Source organism: Muntiacus reevesi, chromosome 5 (assembly GCF_963930625.1).
Source record: "Muntiacus reevesi chromosome 5, mMunRee1.1, whole genome shotgun sequence".
NCBI classification, from domain to species: domain Eukaryota; kingdom Metazoa; phylum Chordata; class Mammalia; order Artiodactyla; family Cervidae; genus Muntiacus; species Muntiacus reevesi.
In genome coordinates, this window is record NC_089253.1 from 17,840,307 (window position 1) to 17,859,688 (window position 19,382).

The following is a 19,382-nucleotide window of genomic DNA, read 5'->3' on the forward strand; positions in this document are numbered from 1 at the left end:
TTGACTGTCTGTATAAGACTTTCAGTAATAATGATAATATAATAATTGAGAGCAACAATAATATATTCTTCACACTTAGTATTATTTTTCGAATACTAAGTTTGTTCAGTTTACTCTGTCATATGATTTGTATAATTGGTTAGCAAACTATGACCTGTGGGCCAATCCAGCTCATTATTGGTTTGTGTATACCGCATGGCCTAGGAGTGGTGTTTATATTTATAAATGATTGAGAAAACAAAACAGAAGGAGAAAAGTATTTGAAAATCACATGAAATTCATATCACAGTGTCTAAAAAATAAAGTTTATTGGAACACAGTTAAATTCATTCACTTTTTGTCTGTGGCTGATTTTGCACTACAGTGGCAGAGTTGAGGAGTTAGTACAAAGTATTTACTATCTGGCCCTTTAAAAAATACTTGTTGATGTCTGGTATAGATACTCTTTAAAAGTAAAAGAACAGCAACTTAGAATTAGATGCTAATTTATAAAACTCTATTGTACCAAAGAAATTGAAATTAACAGGAGTATGGGGTGATCTAATCCAAGTTCCACAGCCCTAAAATAGCAGAGAGCAGTTTCATATTCTGGCCTTTTTTACTTTAGAGGCAATTTTCCTAGTCCTAGTATGCCAGGATAGGCTATAATGTGATTGTTGTATGTATTCTAGATTTGATGAGTTTGACGAAGCAATTGATGAAGCTATAGAAGATGATATCAAAGAGGCTGATGGAGGAGGTACGTGTTTATCATTCTCTTTTCTTCATCGCACTTGGCCAGTATGTTAACTAAAATCTCTGATTAAAGAGCAGTAAGCAAGCGTATTTTCTCATTCTCCTCAATGTGTATCACGATCACTACTGATGTTGACTGAGATTCAAAATAATCCGTGGACATAGTGCCAATGTGTAGACTCAGAGCATACTAATTGTTTTAAAAGTGTGCTGTGCTTCATTGCTCAGTCTTGTTCAACTCTTTGCAACCCCATGGACTGTACCCCGTGAGGCTTCTCTGTCCAAGGGAATTCTCCAGGTGAGAATACTGGAGTGGGTTGCCATTCCCTCCTCCAGGGGATCTTCTCAACCCAGGGATTGAATCCAGGTGGATTCTTTTCCCTCTGAGCCACCAGGGAATCCCAGTTATTTTAAAGGTAGTATTATTTTATAATCTGATATGAAATAGAATTCTTCATCCCTAGATTAAAAAATGTACTTCTGCTTCCAAAGAGAAAACTTTATCTTTGCATTTTTAAATGACTGCTGCTACAGTCACAAAAATCAGTAATTTGAATCTGTTTTCAATTAAAAGCTAGTTTATTAATTTCATAGTCTTTAATGATTAACATTAAAGTAGAAGTATTTGAAGATAATTAAAGGGCTATATAGGGAATTCCCAGTACTTCAGTGTGGAAGATGATTATTTCCATTTGGTTATTATGAAAACTCCTACAGGGATTAGTAATAAGTAGGCTGTTTGTAGTCAAACTGAAGAAGTCACTAGCTTTTCCAGACATCTGTGCCTTATTTACATCTTTGCTGCTGAATTCTCACTTTCTTTGTCCGGCAAACACAGTTTAAAAAAAAAAAAGATTGGTCTCTTTCTAAAGCTATGTCCATAAAATGACTTTCAAGAAGAGATTCTTGAGTGACTGCTGCTAATAGGTATGAGGTTTCTTTTGAGGATGATAAGAATGCTCTGGGTTTAGTGGTGATGGTTGCACAGCTTTGTGACTATACTGAAAACCTACTCATTATATACTTTAAAAGGATGACTATTCTGTGAATCATATCAAAATTTTTTTAGGACAAAGTTCTCTACATAGTGAACTTCTGTTTAGTAGGATGTTGTTGTTGTTTAGTTACTAAGTCGTGTCCAACTCCTTTGTGATCCCATGGACTATAGCCTACCAGGCTTCTCTGTCCATAGGACTTCCCAGGCAAGAATACTGGAGTGGGTTGCCATGTCCTTCTCCAGGAGATCTTCCTGACCCAGAAATGAAACCTGCACCTCCTGCAGTGGCAAGAAGATTCTTTGCCACTGAGCCACCTGGAAAGCCCCATTTAATAGGATAAACAAATGTAAAACTTTCTTGAAAACTCTGTCAGTTAAACCTGTGAGAAAATTACATAGCTCTAGGAAGAAAATGAAGTCAAATGAAAAAGCTGCTAAGGACAATCTGTAGATATTAAAGGGAAACTTTTAATAAACATAGAGTTGTCTTTCTTTCTCCTTCCCTCTCTTCCCCTCAACCCTACATCCCTGCCCCTGGACTCAGGAGTTGGCCGAGGAAAAGATATCTCCACCATCACAGGCCACCGTGGAAAAGACATCTCTACTATACTGGATGAAGAAAGAAAAGAAAATAAACGACCCCAGAGGGCAGCGGCTGCTCGCCGGAAGAAACGCCGGCGACTGAATGATCTGGACAGTGACAGCAACCTGGATGAAGAGGAGAGCGAGGATGAATTCAAGATCAGTGATGGGTGCGTGGTCTGTTGGTAGATCCCATTCCCTAGGTAGAGGCTTGAACAGTGCTTCCAACCAAACTTGGCTCTGCCCTGATGGGGCTTTTGTTCTGCATGTAGACGGTTTGTTTTCAGGGTACTTAAAACAGATTCAACAATGCTGATTTTGGCTCTTTCTAGATTAAAATGAAGTTTTAGGGGTGTTTGGGGTTACAAGGAGTCGAACACAACTGAGCGACTGAACAACAACAACTATTTATTAATTTTTTGACCAAGCCATGCAGCATGTGGGATCTTAGTTCCGTGAGCAAGGGTTGAACCCATGCACCTTGCGTTGGTTCCCAGTCAAATGTGAAAAATGGACAGGTATAAGTAATTAGAAACTATTTTCTGGTGACCTATAGGGGTTTGGGTTGGGGCATGTAATTCTGTACTGAATTCCTTCTATACTGTCAGGAAGCTTCTCTACAGTGCAGATATATGGAAGGAATACCACAGAGTTTCTCCTGTCAGATTGTTAGTGGAGAAAACAAACATATAAATCACAGAAAAGTCCTGCATGATTGCTACTGAAACATAAGTCAGGGTACCGAAGAGGGCCATATCAATCCAGGGAGGTCAAGGAAAGCCTCAAGAGTGGAAATAAAGCTCTATCTGAAATGTGAAGAATGAATTGGGCAGATTGATGAATTGGGAATTAGAAGCAGTATAGAGAAAAAAAATATTCTAAACAAATCCTGTCCAGGGCAGCCAGGCACAAAATGTCACAGAATATTTAGGAAACTCCTAGTTTGTCAGGATAAAAAGAATTAAGGTAGCAGCAGAGATTGCCCTGCTGGAGATGTAGCCAAGGCATAAAAAGAAACCAGATGATGGAGTTTTGTGTTTGTCCTGCATAAGAATGATGAAAACCCACTGAAGAGTTTTAAATACCAGACTAATATGAGGTTTATGTTTCAGAAAGATTCATCCTTGAATTCATTGGTAGGATTTATTGAGGGGAAATGAGCATATAAATTAAAGAGACTTTGGGGAATTGCTGTAGTAGTTTAGATGGGATATGAGACCCTGAACTGAGAAAAGGTATCAGGTTTGAGATATCTTTATGAAGTAGACTCAGGAGGAATTAGTCACTGATAATGAGAAATGAACAGGGAAAAAGAAATTGGGATAAATTCCAAGTTTCTGTCTTGAATTACTGGATGGGTGATAGTACCAAATACCAGGCTAGGGAACAGAAGAGAGGAGTAGGCTAGGAAATAATGAGTTCATTTTTGGACATGTCGAATTTGAGGCACATGGAGTACTTCCCAAGAGGCAAAAGCAATTTATGTACAAAAATCAGCATCAATTGATATTCATAACTCCTTCTAAAAAAAAAAAAAGAATGGGTGCATAACATCTCTTCATTTTATAAACAGGGAAATTGATCCAATGACCTAGATATTTCCATTAAACATTGCTTAATAATTTCACTGGGCTTGTTAGAATTCGAACTCAGAACTCCGAAATGGGTTCATGGTTTTAAGTGTACCATCATAATTCATCCGGTTTCTCTTGGATAGGTCTCAGGATGAATTTGTTGTATCTGATGAGAACCCAGATGAGAGTGAAGAAGACCCACCATCTAACGATGACAGCGACACTGATTTCTGTAGCCGAAGACTAAGGCGACACCCCTCCCGGCCCATGAGGCAAAGCAGGCGTTTGCGGAGAAAGACCCCAAAGAGAAAGTGCTCTGACGATGACGAGGAGGAGGAGTCTGAGGAGAACAGCAGAGACTCTGGTAAAGATAATTCATATCCACAGCTCACTAAGGAAATTCTCGTAACTTCTGGAACTAAAATTTCTTAAAATAAAATTCCATTCAATTGTAATATAAGCTGTCTGATGAAACTTTGTGTTCTATTCTTAAAAACTCGCCACTAATTAAATCTTTCACATAAAGCACATCTGAGAAGACAGATAGGACAGATGTGTTCACTTCATGCCGAACTCGTTTACATTCATGATGAATCCTTTGGTGCCGTGTGCTTCCAGGCCTTCACCTCCAGAGTGTTTCTTGGGAATCGTTTTTAATAATCTCAGAACATTTTTCCTCAGATGTCTAGCTGTTAGAGAAAAATCACTAATCATCTCTAACATTTAGATAATAATCAGTGATTTATTAGTTTTTATAAGTTATCAGTGGTTGATGTTATTTATAGCTATGCTTATCCCTATTAATTAAGTAAAGAGAGGCACGACAGATAAGATGCTCCAATGGATTGGCAGATAGGTAGCTGTCATCTTATTGAGGAAATGCTACAGACAGGAGTATTATATCCCAACTCAGGCCAGGCTTGTGGAGTTTTTTGTTTTGTTTATGTTTTTTTCTAAACCTTTTGAGTAAGTGGAGACATCAGACCCCTTTATCAGTGATTATTTGCTGAAAACAAGAACATTTTCTTACATAACCGAATATAATACCAAAATGGGGAATTTTTATATTGATAAAATACCATTAACTTATCAATAGTACACATTCAGATATTATCAGGTACCCCAATATTGTCCTTCATGTAAATATTTTTTTCTGGTTGAGGATCCAGTTCAGGATTACGTTATGCATTTATTCATGTCTCTTTGGTCTCCTTTTATCTATAATATTCCTGAAACGTCTTTGTTGACCACAACATTTTTTTAAGAATACACACTAGTTATTTTGTAAAATATAACTCATTTGGTTTTATGTTTCCTTGTGATTAGATTCTCGTTATACATTTTTGGCCCGAATATCACATAATTAATGTATGTCCTCCAAGTCTCTATTATTTTCTCTTTGTAATTAATAAGTAATTCATACAAGATATTTCAAGGCTATAAATACCTTGTTCCTTATCAGATGTTGCACCCACTAGCTTTAGCATTTGTTGATGATTTTCTAACTCCTTCCTTCCTATTTATTACTTACTGTTCTGTAAGAAAGAGCTTTCTGTTCTGCCCTGTGTATTTCTTTCTTTGGTATCAGTATGGATTTAATGGATTCTTATTTCAGTCTTATTACCATCACTATTTTGACTCAGTTTGTCCTAGATTTGGCCTTTAAACTGTTGGCTAGCAGTTTTTGAATATTTGAAATCCATTAGAGAACAAAACTAGATGTGATGATTCAGTGAGATGTGTTAGCGTTCCTGAAAACTACTCTGACATGTCACAGCCTGATTTTGGTTTATTGATCAGAGATGACATGACAGCAACAGTGCTATCTAGCAGTGCTTTGGGAGTTAAAGTGGCCCTGTGAGTTGTATTCAGCAGCTTTTAATTCCGCATGGGTAAAAGCCAGAAGTGTAACCCCAGCTGTGTACTTGAAACAGGCTCATCAGTTTTCTGTGGTTAGAAAGTTTGACCTCTGCAGTGCATTGTGATGCCATGACTGTAGCCATACAGCTGTATTCGTAGGAACAGCAGGTTATCATGAGGCAGAACAGTAACCATCCACCAAGAAGAAAGGTTGTGGCAGCCATGCAGCCAACGGGGTAGCTCCAGGTTGTATGAGATAAGATTTATGAAAAACTTTTTTTTTTTTTTTTTTTTTTGGCTGTGCCACAAGATCTTAGTTCCCCCACCAAAGATTGAACCCAGTCCCTTGCCAGTGAGAACACAGAGTCATAGCCACTGGACTACCAGAGAATTCCCAATAAAACATTTTTTAATCTTGAGGTTAACTGCTAGTATGATATATTTGTGAGCTTTGGCATTAAAACTCCCTTGAGATGTACTTGTATTATTAAGAAGAAAATTGGAGGTTTTATAAAAGTTAACTGTTCATTTAAAAGTTATGACTGAACTCTGGGTAATAGCTTTATATTTTTATAAGGTAAACTAACATTTCTGTTTGGTGGAATTGAAAATTAAGATTTGTACTTGACTTCTTTTTCCTTTCTATCCACCCCCCCTTTTTTTTTTAAACAGAAAGTGACTTTAGTGATGACTTTAGCGATGATTTTGTAGAAACTCGGCGAAGAAGGTCTAGAAGGAACCAGAAGAGACAAATTAACTACAAGGAAGATTCAGAAAGTGATGGTTCCCAGAAGAGTTTACGACGTGGTAAAGAAATCAGACGAGTTCACAAGCGTAGGCTCTCTAGCTCAGATAGTGAAGGTAAGGAATAGCTCTCCAGTTTACAGACATTAGGACAAGGCAGCAGTACAGATTTTAAAGTGAACTCACGATGATGATTCTGTACCATTTCTTAGAAATTTAATATAGCCCATAGTTTCTTTGAGATAAAACCCATTATTTTATGCCTGGTTAGCTTGTAGTTCAAATAACTGACACTTGATAAGATACTAATTTTTTAAGTTCTTCATTGTAATAATTAAATTCTTCATTGAAACTAGAAAAGTGTCAGAAAATTGTGATCTGTTAACAAGATTTCTTTTGCTTCCTGATAATTTATGGCCTTCGTTTTGAAATAACCTCCTCTGCCCTGAATAGCTGAACAGTTGCAAGCCAAGAGGGCCCACTGTCTCTCTTCACCTTGACAGTGAGCTTTAGTCAGTAAACTTTTATTTCTTAATGGCTTTAACTGTGCACCATACCAGAATTACAAGTTCTAAAATATGAATTTGTGATGTCCAGTTAGTCTTTGTAGTTATTCTAGAGTTCTTCTCATTTTAAATGATTCTAACCTTCACCTTCCCCCCTTTCCTTTTTATATATTTAATTCTCCATTGTTTATGATCTGTATTGAAGATAATTTGCTTTCATAGATCCTTGTCAATTAAGTTTGAGTCCAAGCCAGGAGCATAAGGGAAAAAAATGTTTGGGTAAGGGAGACTAAAGAAGGGAGGTAAACATCTGGGTGAATGTGTGTCTCTTCTTGTGTCATTAAAGACAAATAGAAATTCATTAATTCAGCTGTTAAAAATAAATGCTTAATGAACTAGTCACTGTCCTAGGCACTGGGAATAGAACAGTGAAAAGAATAACCAAAAATATAGCTTCCTTATGTAACTCTTATTTTTGTTGGGGGAAGAGAGACAATAACCATGACAAATAAGTAGATATATTAGGTGGAGATAAGTGCTGTGGAGAAAAGTAGAAAGGGGAGGGTTGGGGAAGTAGCTGGAATTTCAGATAGAGTACCAAAGGAATGCCTCCCTTAGAAGTCAGCATTTGAATAAAGACCTAAAAAAAGAGTTGATTCCCACCTGTGGTGAGTGGGGACTGTTACCCAAAGGTGGGGTCTGGGTACTCACCGCACAAAAGCCAATAAATAGGCCAGGTTGGTGGAAAGCAAAGTTTGCTTTATTTCAGATGCCAGGCACTGGTGAGAGGTGGAAGCGGTTGGTGAGGGGTGGGAAGGGTGGACATCTGTTGAAAGACTGACTCCCCTCCTGATCAGCAGGGCATGAGAGCTTTTATAGGCTGAGGGAAGGGGCTGCATGCAGAAACAGCACAGTCAACTCAAATTGGTCATCAGTCGTCTGACCAGCATCCTCTTGGTTGTTTTAGGTACAGTTAATCTTTAATTCCAGGGTTGGTTTATTCTATTTCTCTGAAGCCAGTTCTTGGGATTGTAGCAGCTCATGTCACAACTACAGTCTGGTCATCGTTAACTTCTTCATCTGGGGTTTCAGTATCTGTAAGACAGCTCACAGGATGAGGCCCAGAAAGTTATCTATAGCCCTTGAGAAGTAACTAAAGGTCCTTGACTATGCTTAATGACTATTTTATTATTATTTGATCTCCTTTGACTGTTTTTCTTTGTTTCTGCATTTTCTCATTTCTATGATTAAACTTATTCTTTGACTAAAGTTTTCCACAGAATTTAGTCTGTGGAAATGCAGGCAAAAGACATGGGGGGCAAGGACCATAGAGTCTTGCTCCGTTTAGTACCATGTTGGATAGATAGATAATGCAGTAGGCCATTGTATAGACTTTGGACTTTATTCTGTGTGAAATGAGAAATAATTGGAAGATTTTGAACAAAGGAGTGATATTACCTGACTTAAATTTTCATATGGTATCTATGTTATGAGTAAATTAAAGGGCATAGGGAGGGAATCTAGGAGTCTAGTGGGGGGTCATTAAAATAGGCCAGGTGAGAGATGATGGTGGGTGAGACTGGAGCAGTAGCAGTAAAGGGGTGAAAAGCAGTCAGATTATGGATATCTTTGAGTATAGCCCACAGAATTAACTTAACTGTTGGATTAGGTGGGAAAAAGAAGGAAATCAAGGATGACTGAGTGATTAGAAGAATTGAGTTGCCAGTAACTAAGACGGTAGAGACCAGAATTGTGCAAGGTTGAGGATGAAGTGTCGGATCTTGGTTCTGCCTGTTTAGAAATCCAAGCATAGATGTTGAGTAGGCAGTTTGATACATGAGCCTGGAATTTAGGGATTGGTTGCCTAAAACAAATGTGAGAGTCACCATCAAATGGGTGGTATGCAAATTCATGAGACCAGGTGAGATCAAGTACAGACAAAAGAAAACATTTAAGGGCTACCAAGGACATTTAATAACATGGAAAGAGAGTGCAGTATTTCAGATGCATTGTTTAGTTTTAATTTTCCCTTATTGGTTCTCTAATTTGAGGGTTAGTGGGAAGGAGTTTCTTAGTTTGTGACCAACCTGTCTTTATTTAATTTAAGGATTTTGCTCTTTCCTAAAATCATAGATAAAGTATACTGTGAATCATATTGGGCATTCTTGTGAGAATGAGAAGAGACAGAAATGAGGCCAGTTACTGAAGGGAAATATTTATGTACAAACAAGTCTGAAAGTAGGACATGGGATGAATATGGGAGGAAGAAGAGGATTACTTATATCTGTTAATGGTTAACTGTGCCAATGGCTTAAATGTGCTGTTTATTCTAGAGAGCTATATGTCCAAGAACTCTGAAGATGATGAGCTAGCTAAAGAATCAAAGCGGTCAGTTCGAAAACGGGGTCGAAGCACAGATGAGTATTCCGAAGCAGATGAGGAGGAAGGTAAACCATCCCGAAAACGGCTACACCGGATCGAGACAGATGAAGAGGAGAGTTGTGACAATGCTCATGGAGATGCAGATCAACCTGCTCATGACAGCCAGCCCAGGGTCCTGCCCTCAGAACAAGACAGCACCAAAAAACCCTATCGGATAGACAGTGATGAGGAAGAGGACTTTGAAAATGTAGGCAAGGTGGGGAGCCCGTTGGACTATAGCTTAGTGGACCTACCTTCCACCAATGGACAGAGTCCGGGCAGAGCCATTGAGAACCTGATTGGCAAGACAGCTGAGAAGCCTCAGACCCCCAAGGACAGCAGCACAGGCAGTGCGAGCCTGGCCCCCAATGGGACGAGTGGCGGGCAGGAGGCAGGGGCACCCGAAGAGGATGAAGATGAGCTTCTAAGGGTGACTGACCTTGTTGATTATGTCTGTAACAGTGAACAGTTATAAGACTTTTTTCCATTTTTGTGCTAATTTATTCCACGGTAGCTCTCACACCAGCGGGCCAGTTATTAAAAGCTGTTTTATTTTTCCTAGAAAACTCCACTACAGAATGACTTTTTAGAAGAAAAATTTCAACAGACCCTGAAGTCTTTCTGTGAAGTGACCAGTTTTGAACTTTGAAGATAAATAATTGCTGTAAATTCCTTTTGATTTTCTTTTTCCAAGTTCATGGTCCTTGGTAATTTCAGTCATGGGGAAAAAAAAAAATCTTATTATAACAACAAAGATTTGTATATTTTTGACTTTATATTTCCTGAGCTCTCCTGACTTTGTGAAAAGGGTGGATAAGAATGCATTCCAAATCTGTGAGGGCCCAAAACAGAATTAGGGGTGGGAGAAAGCACTTGTGCTTTTAGCTTTTTCATATTAAATATATATTATATTTAAACATTCATGGCATAGATGATGATTAACAGACTGTTTAAAAGTTCAAGTCCATATTGTTGCAATTTAAGAATTGTAGATAACATCATACATAAGTCATTTTAGTAACAGCACTCATGAAATCAACTTGTTTACTATTGAAGATAACCACACTTAAAAAGAAGAGACCGATAAAAAGATACCATCATAAAAAACTGTAACCTAAGTTTCTGTTATAGCGGAGTTTCTTGTTTTTAAAAAAAATCATCTGAAAAGCATTTGTATAGTGAAATGTATAATGAAGCTTTGACAACCAGGTTGTGCTAATAGCAAATTTTTTTAAACAGCTTTATGCAGTGGTGATGATGTGGCCTTTAATATGCCATCATGGAGAGTTATTAGTGAAATGAGTATGGTCTTTCTTAAGGCCCAAGTGGACTGTAAACTTTGCAGATAATGTAACTCTTGTTTTCTGGCCACTTAATATTTAAATATCTGAATTATCATTTTCAAAGAAATACACCTATACATAACATACATGAAGAGATGGATGCTAAGCTGACTGCAGTATTTTAGCACATTTGAAGAAGGGGAAAGGATTTTCAGGTGAATTTTAACTGGTCTATTCTTGCCCTTAGTATCTACTTCAAATTGAAGTCTACAAACAAAGCAGTTCCTTTGGGAGGTTTTTAGTTTGAATTTTAGCATGTGTGTGTGTGCGTGTGCGTGTGTGTGTATGTGTATGTGTGTATGTTAGAATTTCCTATCTGCCTGGATATATTAGCAGGGTTTGAATGTAGTTTTGGCCATTGGCCATTAGACCTCTATTAAAATTCATTAATAGTCACATGACCAACATAGAGTTGATTGAAAACCACCAATATACTTAACAGCTATATCCATTTCAAACATCTCAACATTTTAAAGAAAGATAAACCCTTTGTTTCAAGAAAATAGGGGTTTGTAACTAACTAAATATCTAACATGTAATTGACACTAAAATATGAACTTTGTCTTAGTTTCTGTTTCAGCTGTAAAATTTCAGGCAGAGCCATAAGTAACGTTGTACAGAGTGTAGCACTTGTGATTAAACCTTGCCTGTCAAATTCTGAAACTTCCAGCCATTACTTCTGTGAATACTTTTGCCCTGGGATTGGGTTTTCTGTTTCAAGTGTTGTGTCTGTTGCCGGCAATGGACACACCATATCTGCTGCTGGCCCAAGGAACTTCATTGATTTTTCTTTGCAAATTAAGCATTCTATGTGCTAGTCAATGAATAATAAAGCACTTCTCTTTTTTATTATTAAAAAGCTGGCATTAGACTTGCATTATAAATACCTCTAGAAACTTCACACTCTTTCTTTTCCTCCCTTCACAGGTGTTGCCCTTAAATCTTATCTTTTGGCCTTGAAAGTTTATAGCTGTTGTTTTCCACTTGTTGGTTCCTGTTTGTTTGTTTCACCTTAGTTCTGTAGTACCTGCCCATTAATATTTTTGCTTTGATTCTAGCAGTGTATATGTATCTGTATAAAAAATAAAATAATGAAAGCAGCCTAAAAATAGGATGCACCAGTAGCATGTGGTTCCAAGCAAGTTGTGATTTTTATTTTGAGACAATATTCCACCAGAAGGGAGTGAAGGACTTATATTCCCAGACAGTAAGCAGGGCTATGTAAGGAGCCTCATTCACTTACCAGGCCTGCTTTCTGGTTAGGTTTGTCCCATTTATTTGAAAGTCAGTTAAGAATGTGAGCCTTTTAACTATATAAAACAGGAGGCAATAGAAGGATTCCTATTAATGCATGGTAAGTGGTTAGAATGTGCAGGTGGCCTATCCTGCCCCCCGTCTTCTGCTACCATTTTAGTCCTGCAACGGGGAAAAGCCACTAAGGTATAGAAAATCCCTCTCTCTACCTCCAGACACACGAGCTTCTGCTTCAACCTGTTCTCTTCAGTTAAAGCAAACGACAAGAAGTGTTAAATGGGTAGGTTATTTATTTTACAGGATGCCTAATGTGAAATAAGTTCTTTTTACCCTTCTGCCATAGACAGCAAAATGTTAATTTTTATCTTAGTAAAGACTGAGTATTCCATTTAGCAAATGTCTCACTGACATGGGTTATGATGCCACTTTTGCTGCCTGTTATTTACCAAACTTGAATTAAGTGTTTGTGAACTCAGTAGTGAGTGTTTCCTTTTGAATTCCCCTTATATTCTGATTAAATCGATTAACTTTGCTTCATCTACAGAGAGTACAATCCAAGCACCTGATAGTTACAAGTTATCATGCAGATAGGTTAATCATGGCTGATGAAATGTTGAACAGTTCACAAACAGTTCTGCTGCTTGGTGTTTAGATTCATTCCCTCAAAGAGTCTTGTGTTTGCTGAAATACCAACTCTGAACATGCTTTGAAGAAGTTAAAAAGAACAAAATATAGGAAAAAGAGAATGTTCTATATCCAAAGACATAATTCAGTCATTAGAAACGGTCCTAATTCAGACATTAGGACTGCTGTACAGGGAAGCAGCAATTCATCTAGGGTTTAGAACATCTTGGATTCTTGTAATTAGAGTACTGACCATGGATTTAGGCTCCCAGTAGCTGCTATGTAATAATAGAACCCCTTAATACTCTAAAGCCCCTTTTTGGAAGTATAAATCAGACTCCCAATATCAAACTCCACTATAGCAAATGTATTAAGGAGAGATGTAGTTTAGTACTCAGAATATTTAGTTTGCAGTTTCTGTAAAGGTTGAAAAACTAGCCACATTTTCACAAAGCAGAAACTTTGAATTGAAATTTGTGAAAACTCAGACTGAAAATAAAATGTTTTTGTTTTGTAGACATGTGCTGATGAAATAGTGTTCCGTGTAAACATTTTCTGTTGTTGGCACAGTACTAGAGAATGATGGCAGAGATATTTTCAAGAATATACCTGATTTATTAAGGATGGATTTCCTTGGCACATCTTTTTCCAGTTGGTCAAGGCTCCAGATTCTGAGAATAAAAAGGAGTTTCTTTTAGAATAAATTCATGTCTGATTTTTTTAAAATGACTGCCAAAGAATCAAGGACTTCAAATGCTAAAGAAGTTGTTGGAAAAAAGATTTTTAAGCAAATTAACAGCACATTACGAACTCCAGTTTTTACTTTTCGATTGATGGAACCTATCCCATGATACACAAAAAACATATATAAAGAAAAATGTAGGCCTGCTTAGAGTTTAAAAAGGGGAAATGTTAGCTATTTTTAAGTGGGATTGATGGAATTTTCTCTGTCACAAAGAATTCCTTTTTAGCCTATGTTTGTGGGGATAAGAGGTGTGAGCCATTCTCTAGTCCTACTGTACAATTGAAAGGAATCTAATTGAATCTACAAGTTTAATATTCAGAAAAAGTTGTGAACTCTGCCCTTCACCAACAGTGAACAAGGTCCCTGATTTCATGGCATCGCCTCACAGCTATAGGACAAGTATTCAAAAATCCAGATCTTTTTAAAATGGAATGAACATATATATGTATGTATATATATATATAAATTAATATGTATATACATATCTTAGATGTTAGAAGAAATAAAAATGAACCCTTTGAAGTTATTTGACACAAGAAAAAAAAAACATAATTGTAACTGATGTGAGATTATGAACATAACTTAATTATAGAAAGCTTAGAGAAAAATAGTGAAGTTCCTCTTCTTGGTTTAACATCCTGGTTCTCCCAGGAAGCAAGAATGCCAAGACTGCATACCTTCTGTATCTACCTAGTCCTCTGTTTAATATCTGTTATTAAGCCTCCTCAGAATAAAATCCATTCCTATTTTATCCACCATTCCCAGTGTGTACCTGTAATCCTGCCTTGGAAGTGGCAAGCTAACTGCTGATACTTCATTGTTTTATACCAATCCTGAAAGACAAGAACTTTTATTATCAATGTATTTAAACTGAGTTATTTTGTTGTATGTATACTTAATAACTTGTCTTCAGAATATTTCACTCTTAAATTATCATTAACATTTTTTTGAGTGCGGAGAATTGCTAAGTAGCTATATAACATGTATGAAGATAGCCATTCCCCAGAAATCAGTCATTATAAGCCAAAATGTACTGTGCTTGGTATGTAACTACCCTAGACGGTACACTCAACACTTAAAAATTCATGCAAACCCTCTCAGAAATTGATTAGAATATGATTTCTATTAGTGGATTTTCTTTCATTTTGCTTATGTAAGGTCAATTTTTTTTTTTTCATTTTATATTTATACCATTTCACTCTGGGAAGTACTGAAAACCCAATTCTGGCACGTTGTAGTCATTTCAATTAATAAAGATTTTTATTTTAATAACTAAGATGTCTATCCTATGCATAAGTTATATGAGAGGGCATGACAAATTATTAGACAAGTAGAATCTCCTTAGACATTGTGAATGAGGGAAAAAAAGCATTTTTAAAAAAAAGCATTTTTTTTTTTTTTTTTTGCCAAACCGGTACAAGCTAGAAAATGCACTAAGGACTGAGTGACCTGCCTTGTTCATTTGCCACTGGATGATGTAAGTTAAGAATGGAATTGTTAGCCCTAACTATATATTTTCTTGACTTTCATCAGTTTCTAAAGAAATCTAATTTAAGTGTTTGGGGTTTTGTTTGACGTGTATTTATTGAGTTCTGGTCTTAGACCAGGAGCTAGCTGCATGTCACGTTTATTGGATGGCCAAGAACACAGTTATTGGGAGACAATGGCTCAAAACCTTCTGAATCATTTAACTTATTTTGTATGTTGCAAAAGAAAAAAAAGTTTATTTTGCTTGAGAGTCACATTTTTATAACTGTACAGCTTTTAAGGGATGGGAGGTGGAAAATACCCTAAAATAGGATGTAGATTTTTACAATTGTGTTTATGCTAGAACATCTACAGGTGCATTATGTAATTAAACCTAAAATTGTTTAAAATTTTGTGCCATGGTCTTTTTCATTCTGCCCTTTAGCAGAGCTGGTGCATGTCAATACTGCTATATGGACAAGCCTTGAAATTAGGCTAATAACCTGTCTCCAAAGCTTTAAGATCATTGCATGAAAATTACACACACACACATACTTAGACATCCATACATAGATCTAGTTTATTTTAGTGTAAATGGATTTTCAATTTTAGAACAGCTATTATAACTCAAATTTGGCAGTTAATGATATTTTCTTAAAGTGTGATTTTCGTGATGCTTAACTAGGGTTTTCTCAATGTTGGTCTGGTGTTGTGTTCTATTATGAAAGTAACGTCTTGATCATGGTGTCTGAGTTGTAGCTTGCCCAAACCTGCCTGGGGTTTTTCATACACCTTGAAAGGGTGTACCCTGTGCTGGGATGGGGGGATTGGGAGCGGAACACAGCTTTGTTTCTTTTCAATCTGTAAAAGAAGTAAAAACTAGAATTGTTCGATTTGGTTCTTGTAGACTCAATTCAGTAGACTTAATTCCACAGGAATAGTTGTCTGCTGGAGGCATGGCAGGAAGGGATATCAGATTCAAAGTCAAATTCCCTTCTTATTTGATAAATACTTTGAAATCTTATAGAGTTGTTAATTATAGCAGTCTTTTACATGGCACATTTTTGATAAGTTATATTGATACCTCTGTTTAAACACCAGTGCTTTTTGCCATCTGATAATGTACCATTCTGGTTTCTCACTTTTGTAGCACAAGTGTATTCTTGTAAAGAATTAAATTCATAACTTCTACCTAAGTTACCTTTATCTATTTCCAGTTACTGTGGGGTGTCAGTTTCTTTGCTATCCTCGTCTATTCAGAAATGAAGCTTGGGAATCATGAATTTCCAGGCAAAGAATATAAATCCCAGATAAGAATTTGTAGATGGTATATGTTAGATTCCCATTTAAAACTAATAGCTAGGATCCAGGGAGTGTTTGATCAAAATGCCTCTTGGGTTTTCAGACATGCTTATATGAAATGCTTTATTTTCCTATGCATAAAAAATATTCCTAGATACGTTCTCAGAATGCTTTATTTTGTTTCTAGGAGATGAGTGCTAAAGCAGACTCCAAGATTAACATAAAACTCTTGAGGTAATAAGGAATGTGGTATTAGCTAAACAGAAGCTGGCATGCTCTCTGCCACATAAGAGATACTGCATGTGTAAGGGGGGGAAAAACATGAAAACTGGAAGTGTGATTCCAATAACGCACAAAGTAAATTTTGTGCATAGAAAATACGGGAATTCCTGGTAGCTTAAAGCTTCAGGGGTTAACTGCAGTGTATGAACACCTAGTGTGTTAGAATTGCAGTGCATAGTTGTTTGAATACAATATTCCTTGTAAGTGACAACCAAAATATGTTGTGGCTCGTGCCAATATTTTTGTTAATGAAATGTTCAATGTCTCACTACAGTCTGATCAGAACTCTTGGTGTTATAAGATAGGCCTAAAAGCTATTTTATGGCTACTGGCCTAATTGTGTAACTTTTTTCTTTCAAAATGTTTTATTATAATACTTCTGTCATTTCTTTCACTTAATATATGTCAATTGTCATAATAAAAAATTAAATAATTTGATGTATTTAGCATGATGTGTTTGCAAATTTAGTTTATTTTAAACTTTGTAGCACATAGAAAGCTAAGAATTTTCTGTAACTGTTGATGAAGATTGAAAGTTTTTATCACCCCAGAATAGATGAACTGTTCTCTTACTATCTAGAAAGTAAATTTGCAAGTGCATCAATTTTCCCAAAATAATTGTTATAGCTGTTTGCCAAGGATGTGAATTATAGATATTAGAGAGCTATTCTTGATTTCTATCTTCAGCCTCTGGAGAACTGACACATTAAGAGGCCTTGGACTTGTTTTGTGTTGCCCTGTGAAAGCGCGGAACTAGACCAGAGGGCAGAAGCCATAAGGCAAAAGTTTTCCATTTATTTTTTGGAAGTACTTTTTTACAGAGTTCTTTAATAACTTGGGAGCAAATTCTCACCAATCAGGGATGTTTGGGTTTAGGTTGAATTGCCATTTGGTGGGAGTTTAATAGATAAACACATTTTAAAAGGGGTTAGACTTCTAATGGGCCCTTCCAAATTCTCAGTATAATTCTCATCTATAAATGTTGGATTTCATAGATTTTCCTTACTCTTGAAATACAGTAGAAGTCACAACAAATTCATTTTTTCCCCAACCAACTAGGAGAGTTAATTATTTGCAGTTCTGATACAAAATACTGATAAAACTAGCAAGTAAAGAAACTCTTGGATCAGAATTTCACTTAATGAAGTGAAAACTTATTTATGCTATGCTGGCAAGAAATGATTGGCTACAATGCTTCTCAGTGATTTATTTGAAATGTTCACTTAAAATTGGTTAAATGGAGGTGAGGTGCTGTGTTTGAGGCCAAGGGTGACAGTCCTGTGACAGACTTGAGAGTGTTCAAAGCTCCTTTCTGGAGCTGAGAGTGGTGTCCAGAACATGACTGTCAGCCCACATCCCTTTCAGGCTATGAGACCAGAGAATATAAAAGAGTTCTTTGCTTTTGAAAACTGAGAATTGGTCTTCTCTACTGTGATCATTTAGTAGTTGTAGAATTACAAAAAGTAATGAAAATATTCTAGTGAAACTAAATGTTGCATGAGGTGAATGGTTTGTGTCATTTTGATTCTTTAGTCACTTTGCATAAGCTCTTTAAGGTCTTAAAAGTCTAAAATGGAAAAACACTCTAAGGATATGTGACTTCATATTTGTGATGTTAGTTTTGCACATAAAGTCATATTCCAAAAGCAAAGTTAACGAGGAGCTTACTAGTTCATGGTATAAGTCACTCTTTAGTATTCCTGTTGACCGTTTCAGAGCTACTTTATCCACACAAGCATCCGTCCTCCTCTCCAGCCTCCAAGGAACAGATCTCACCTCTGTTTTTGCCATATCCCCTTTGCCTGTGTCCTTGATCTGACCCCTTCCCTGTGGCCTCCTCTGGGTCTTCCTATCTCACTGATTCCTCTCTGTATTCTCTCTATATATACAAAGATCTCCCTTATGGAAAACAAGGGTCATCCTGTCTCCCATTTAATCTGCCTCTCAATTATTTCCTCCTTGACTAGCAGTCTTTAAAATAAATGGATTATTGAAATGTTAAACTAAATTTGAAAACTCTGAATTGTCAGAAATTTCTAAGAGAAACTCTGGGACTAGTAGGCTTCTCAGGAGCATACTTGAACTCTATCATTAGGAACAACTGTTAGAGCTGAAACTTATAATAGGAAAGAGAGTCCTCCCTCTTCCCTGCACTTGTTTCTTGTTTTTCTGTTGAAATGAAACGACCATTTTCTTTTCTCTTTGGCATTATTGCTTGCTAGTGGAATGCCAGTAACTATACCATAATTTCATGCAATCAAATAGCTTTTACTCTATCATTTGGAGCCAAAACATTAGAGGAAGGACTTATTAACAATGATAGAACCCTATTTAGAACCTGTGCTGTCTCTAATTTGAACCCTAAAAGTATATTTTACATATTTTAAGTCTAAAATTATTTTTTAAAAGAATGAATTTTGAGGGTAACTAGGGCTTTCCATGGAGAAAGAAATGGCAACCCACACCAGTATTCTAGCTTGGAGAATCTCATGGACAGGGGAGTCTGGTGAGCTACAGTTCACGGGGTCACAGAGTCAGACACGATTGAAGCGACAGCATGGCATGGCACGGCAGGGCTTACCCCCATCAAGGAGAAGCAAGCTGGCTCAGTTCTAGAAAATCAGAAAGTTAGCTTCATGTTCAGACTGCTTGAGAAGGCAGGCAGGGCTGGAATTTTACTGAGAGATTCCACAAGTAGAAACAGATAACTGCCAAAGAAGCAAGGATAAAAGGTAGGGACCCACAGCCAGAAAAGGCATATGGGAAGAGGAGAGAAGGCTTGGAAGCAGTCTGTGTGTAGGATGATTGTCCTGTGAATTTAATAATACGGATTTGCTTATGGAATAATTGTAAATTTTATTTTAAAACCTTTCTTATTGTTACTTTAAAATTTATTTATTTTCGGCTCTGCCGGGTCCTTGTTGCTGTCTAGGCTCTCCTCTCGTT

General features: G+C 36.8%; 1 protein-coding gene across 2 annotated transcripts in view; it reads left to right on the forward strand.

The window, feature by feature from the left end:
- Nucleotides 1–16,878, forward strand: part of RSF1 (remodeling and spacing factor 1) — a 148,184-nt gene extending 131,306 nt beyond the window's left edge. For both annotated transcript variants that reach the window (XM_065937197.1, XM_065937198.1), the window contains 5 exons: nucleotides 672–739; nucleotides 2,277–2,484; nucleotides 4,032–4,252; nucleotides 6,421–6,609; nucleotides 9,332–16,878. In XM_065937197.1, the coding sequence (XP_065793269.1) occupies nucleotides 672–739; nucleotides 2,277–2,484; nucleotides 4,032–4,252; nucleotides 6,421–6,609; nucleotides 9,332–9,894 (1,249 nt within the window). In that variant the 3' untranslated portion in view covers nucleotides 9,895–16,878. The remainder of the gene's footprint in view (nucleotides 1–671; nucleotides 740–2,276; nucleotides 2,485–4,031; nucleotides 4,253–6,420; nucleotides 6,610–9,331) is intronic.
- The last annotated feature ends 2,504 nt before the right edge of the window (nucleotides 16,879–19,382 follow it).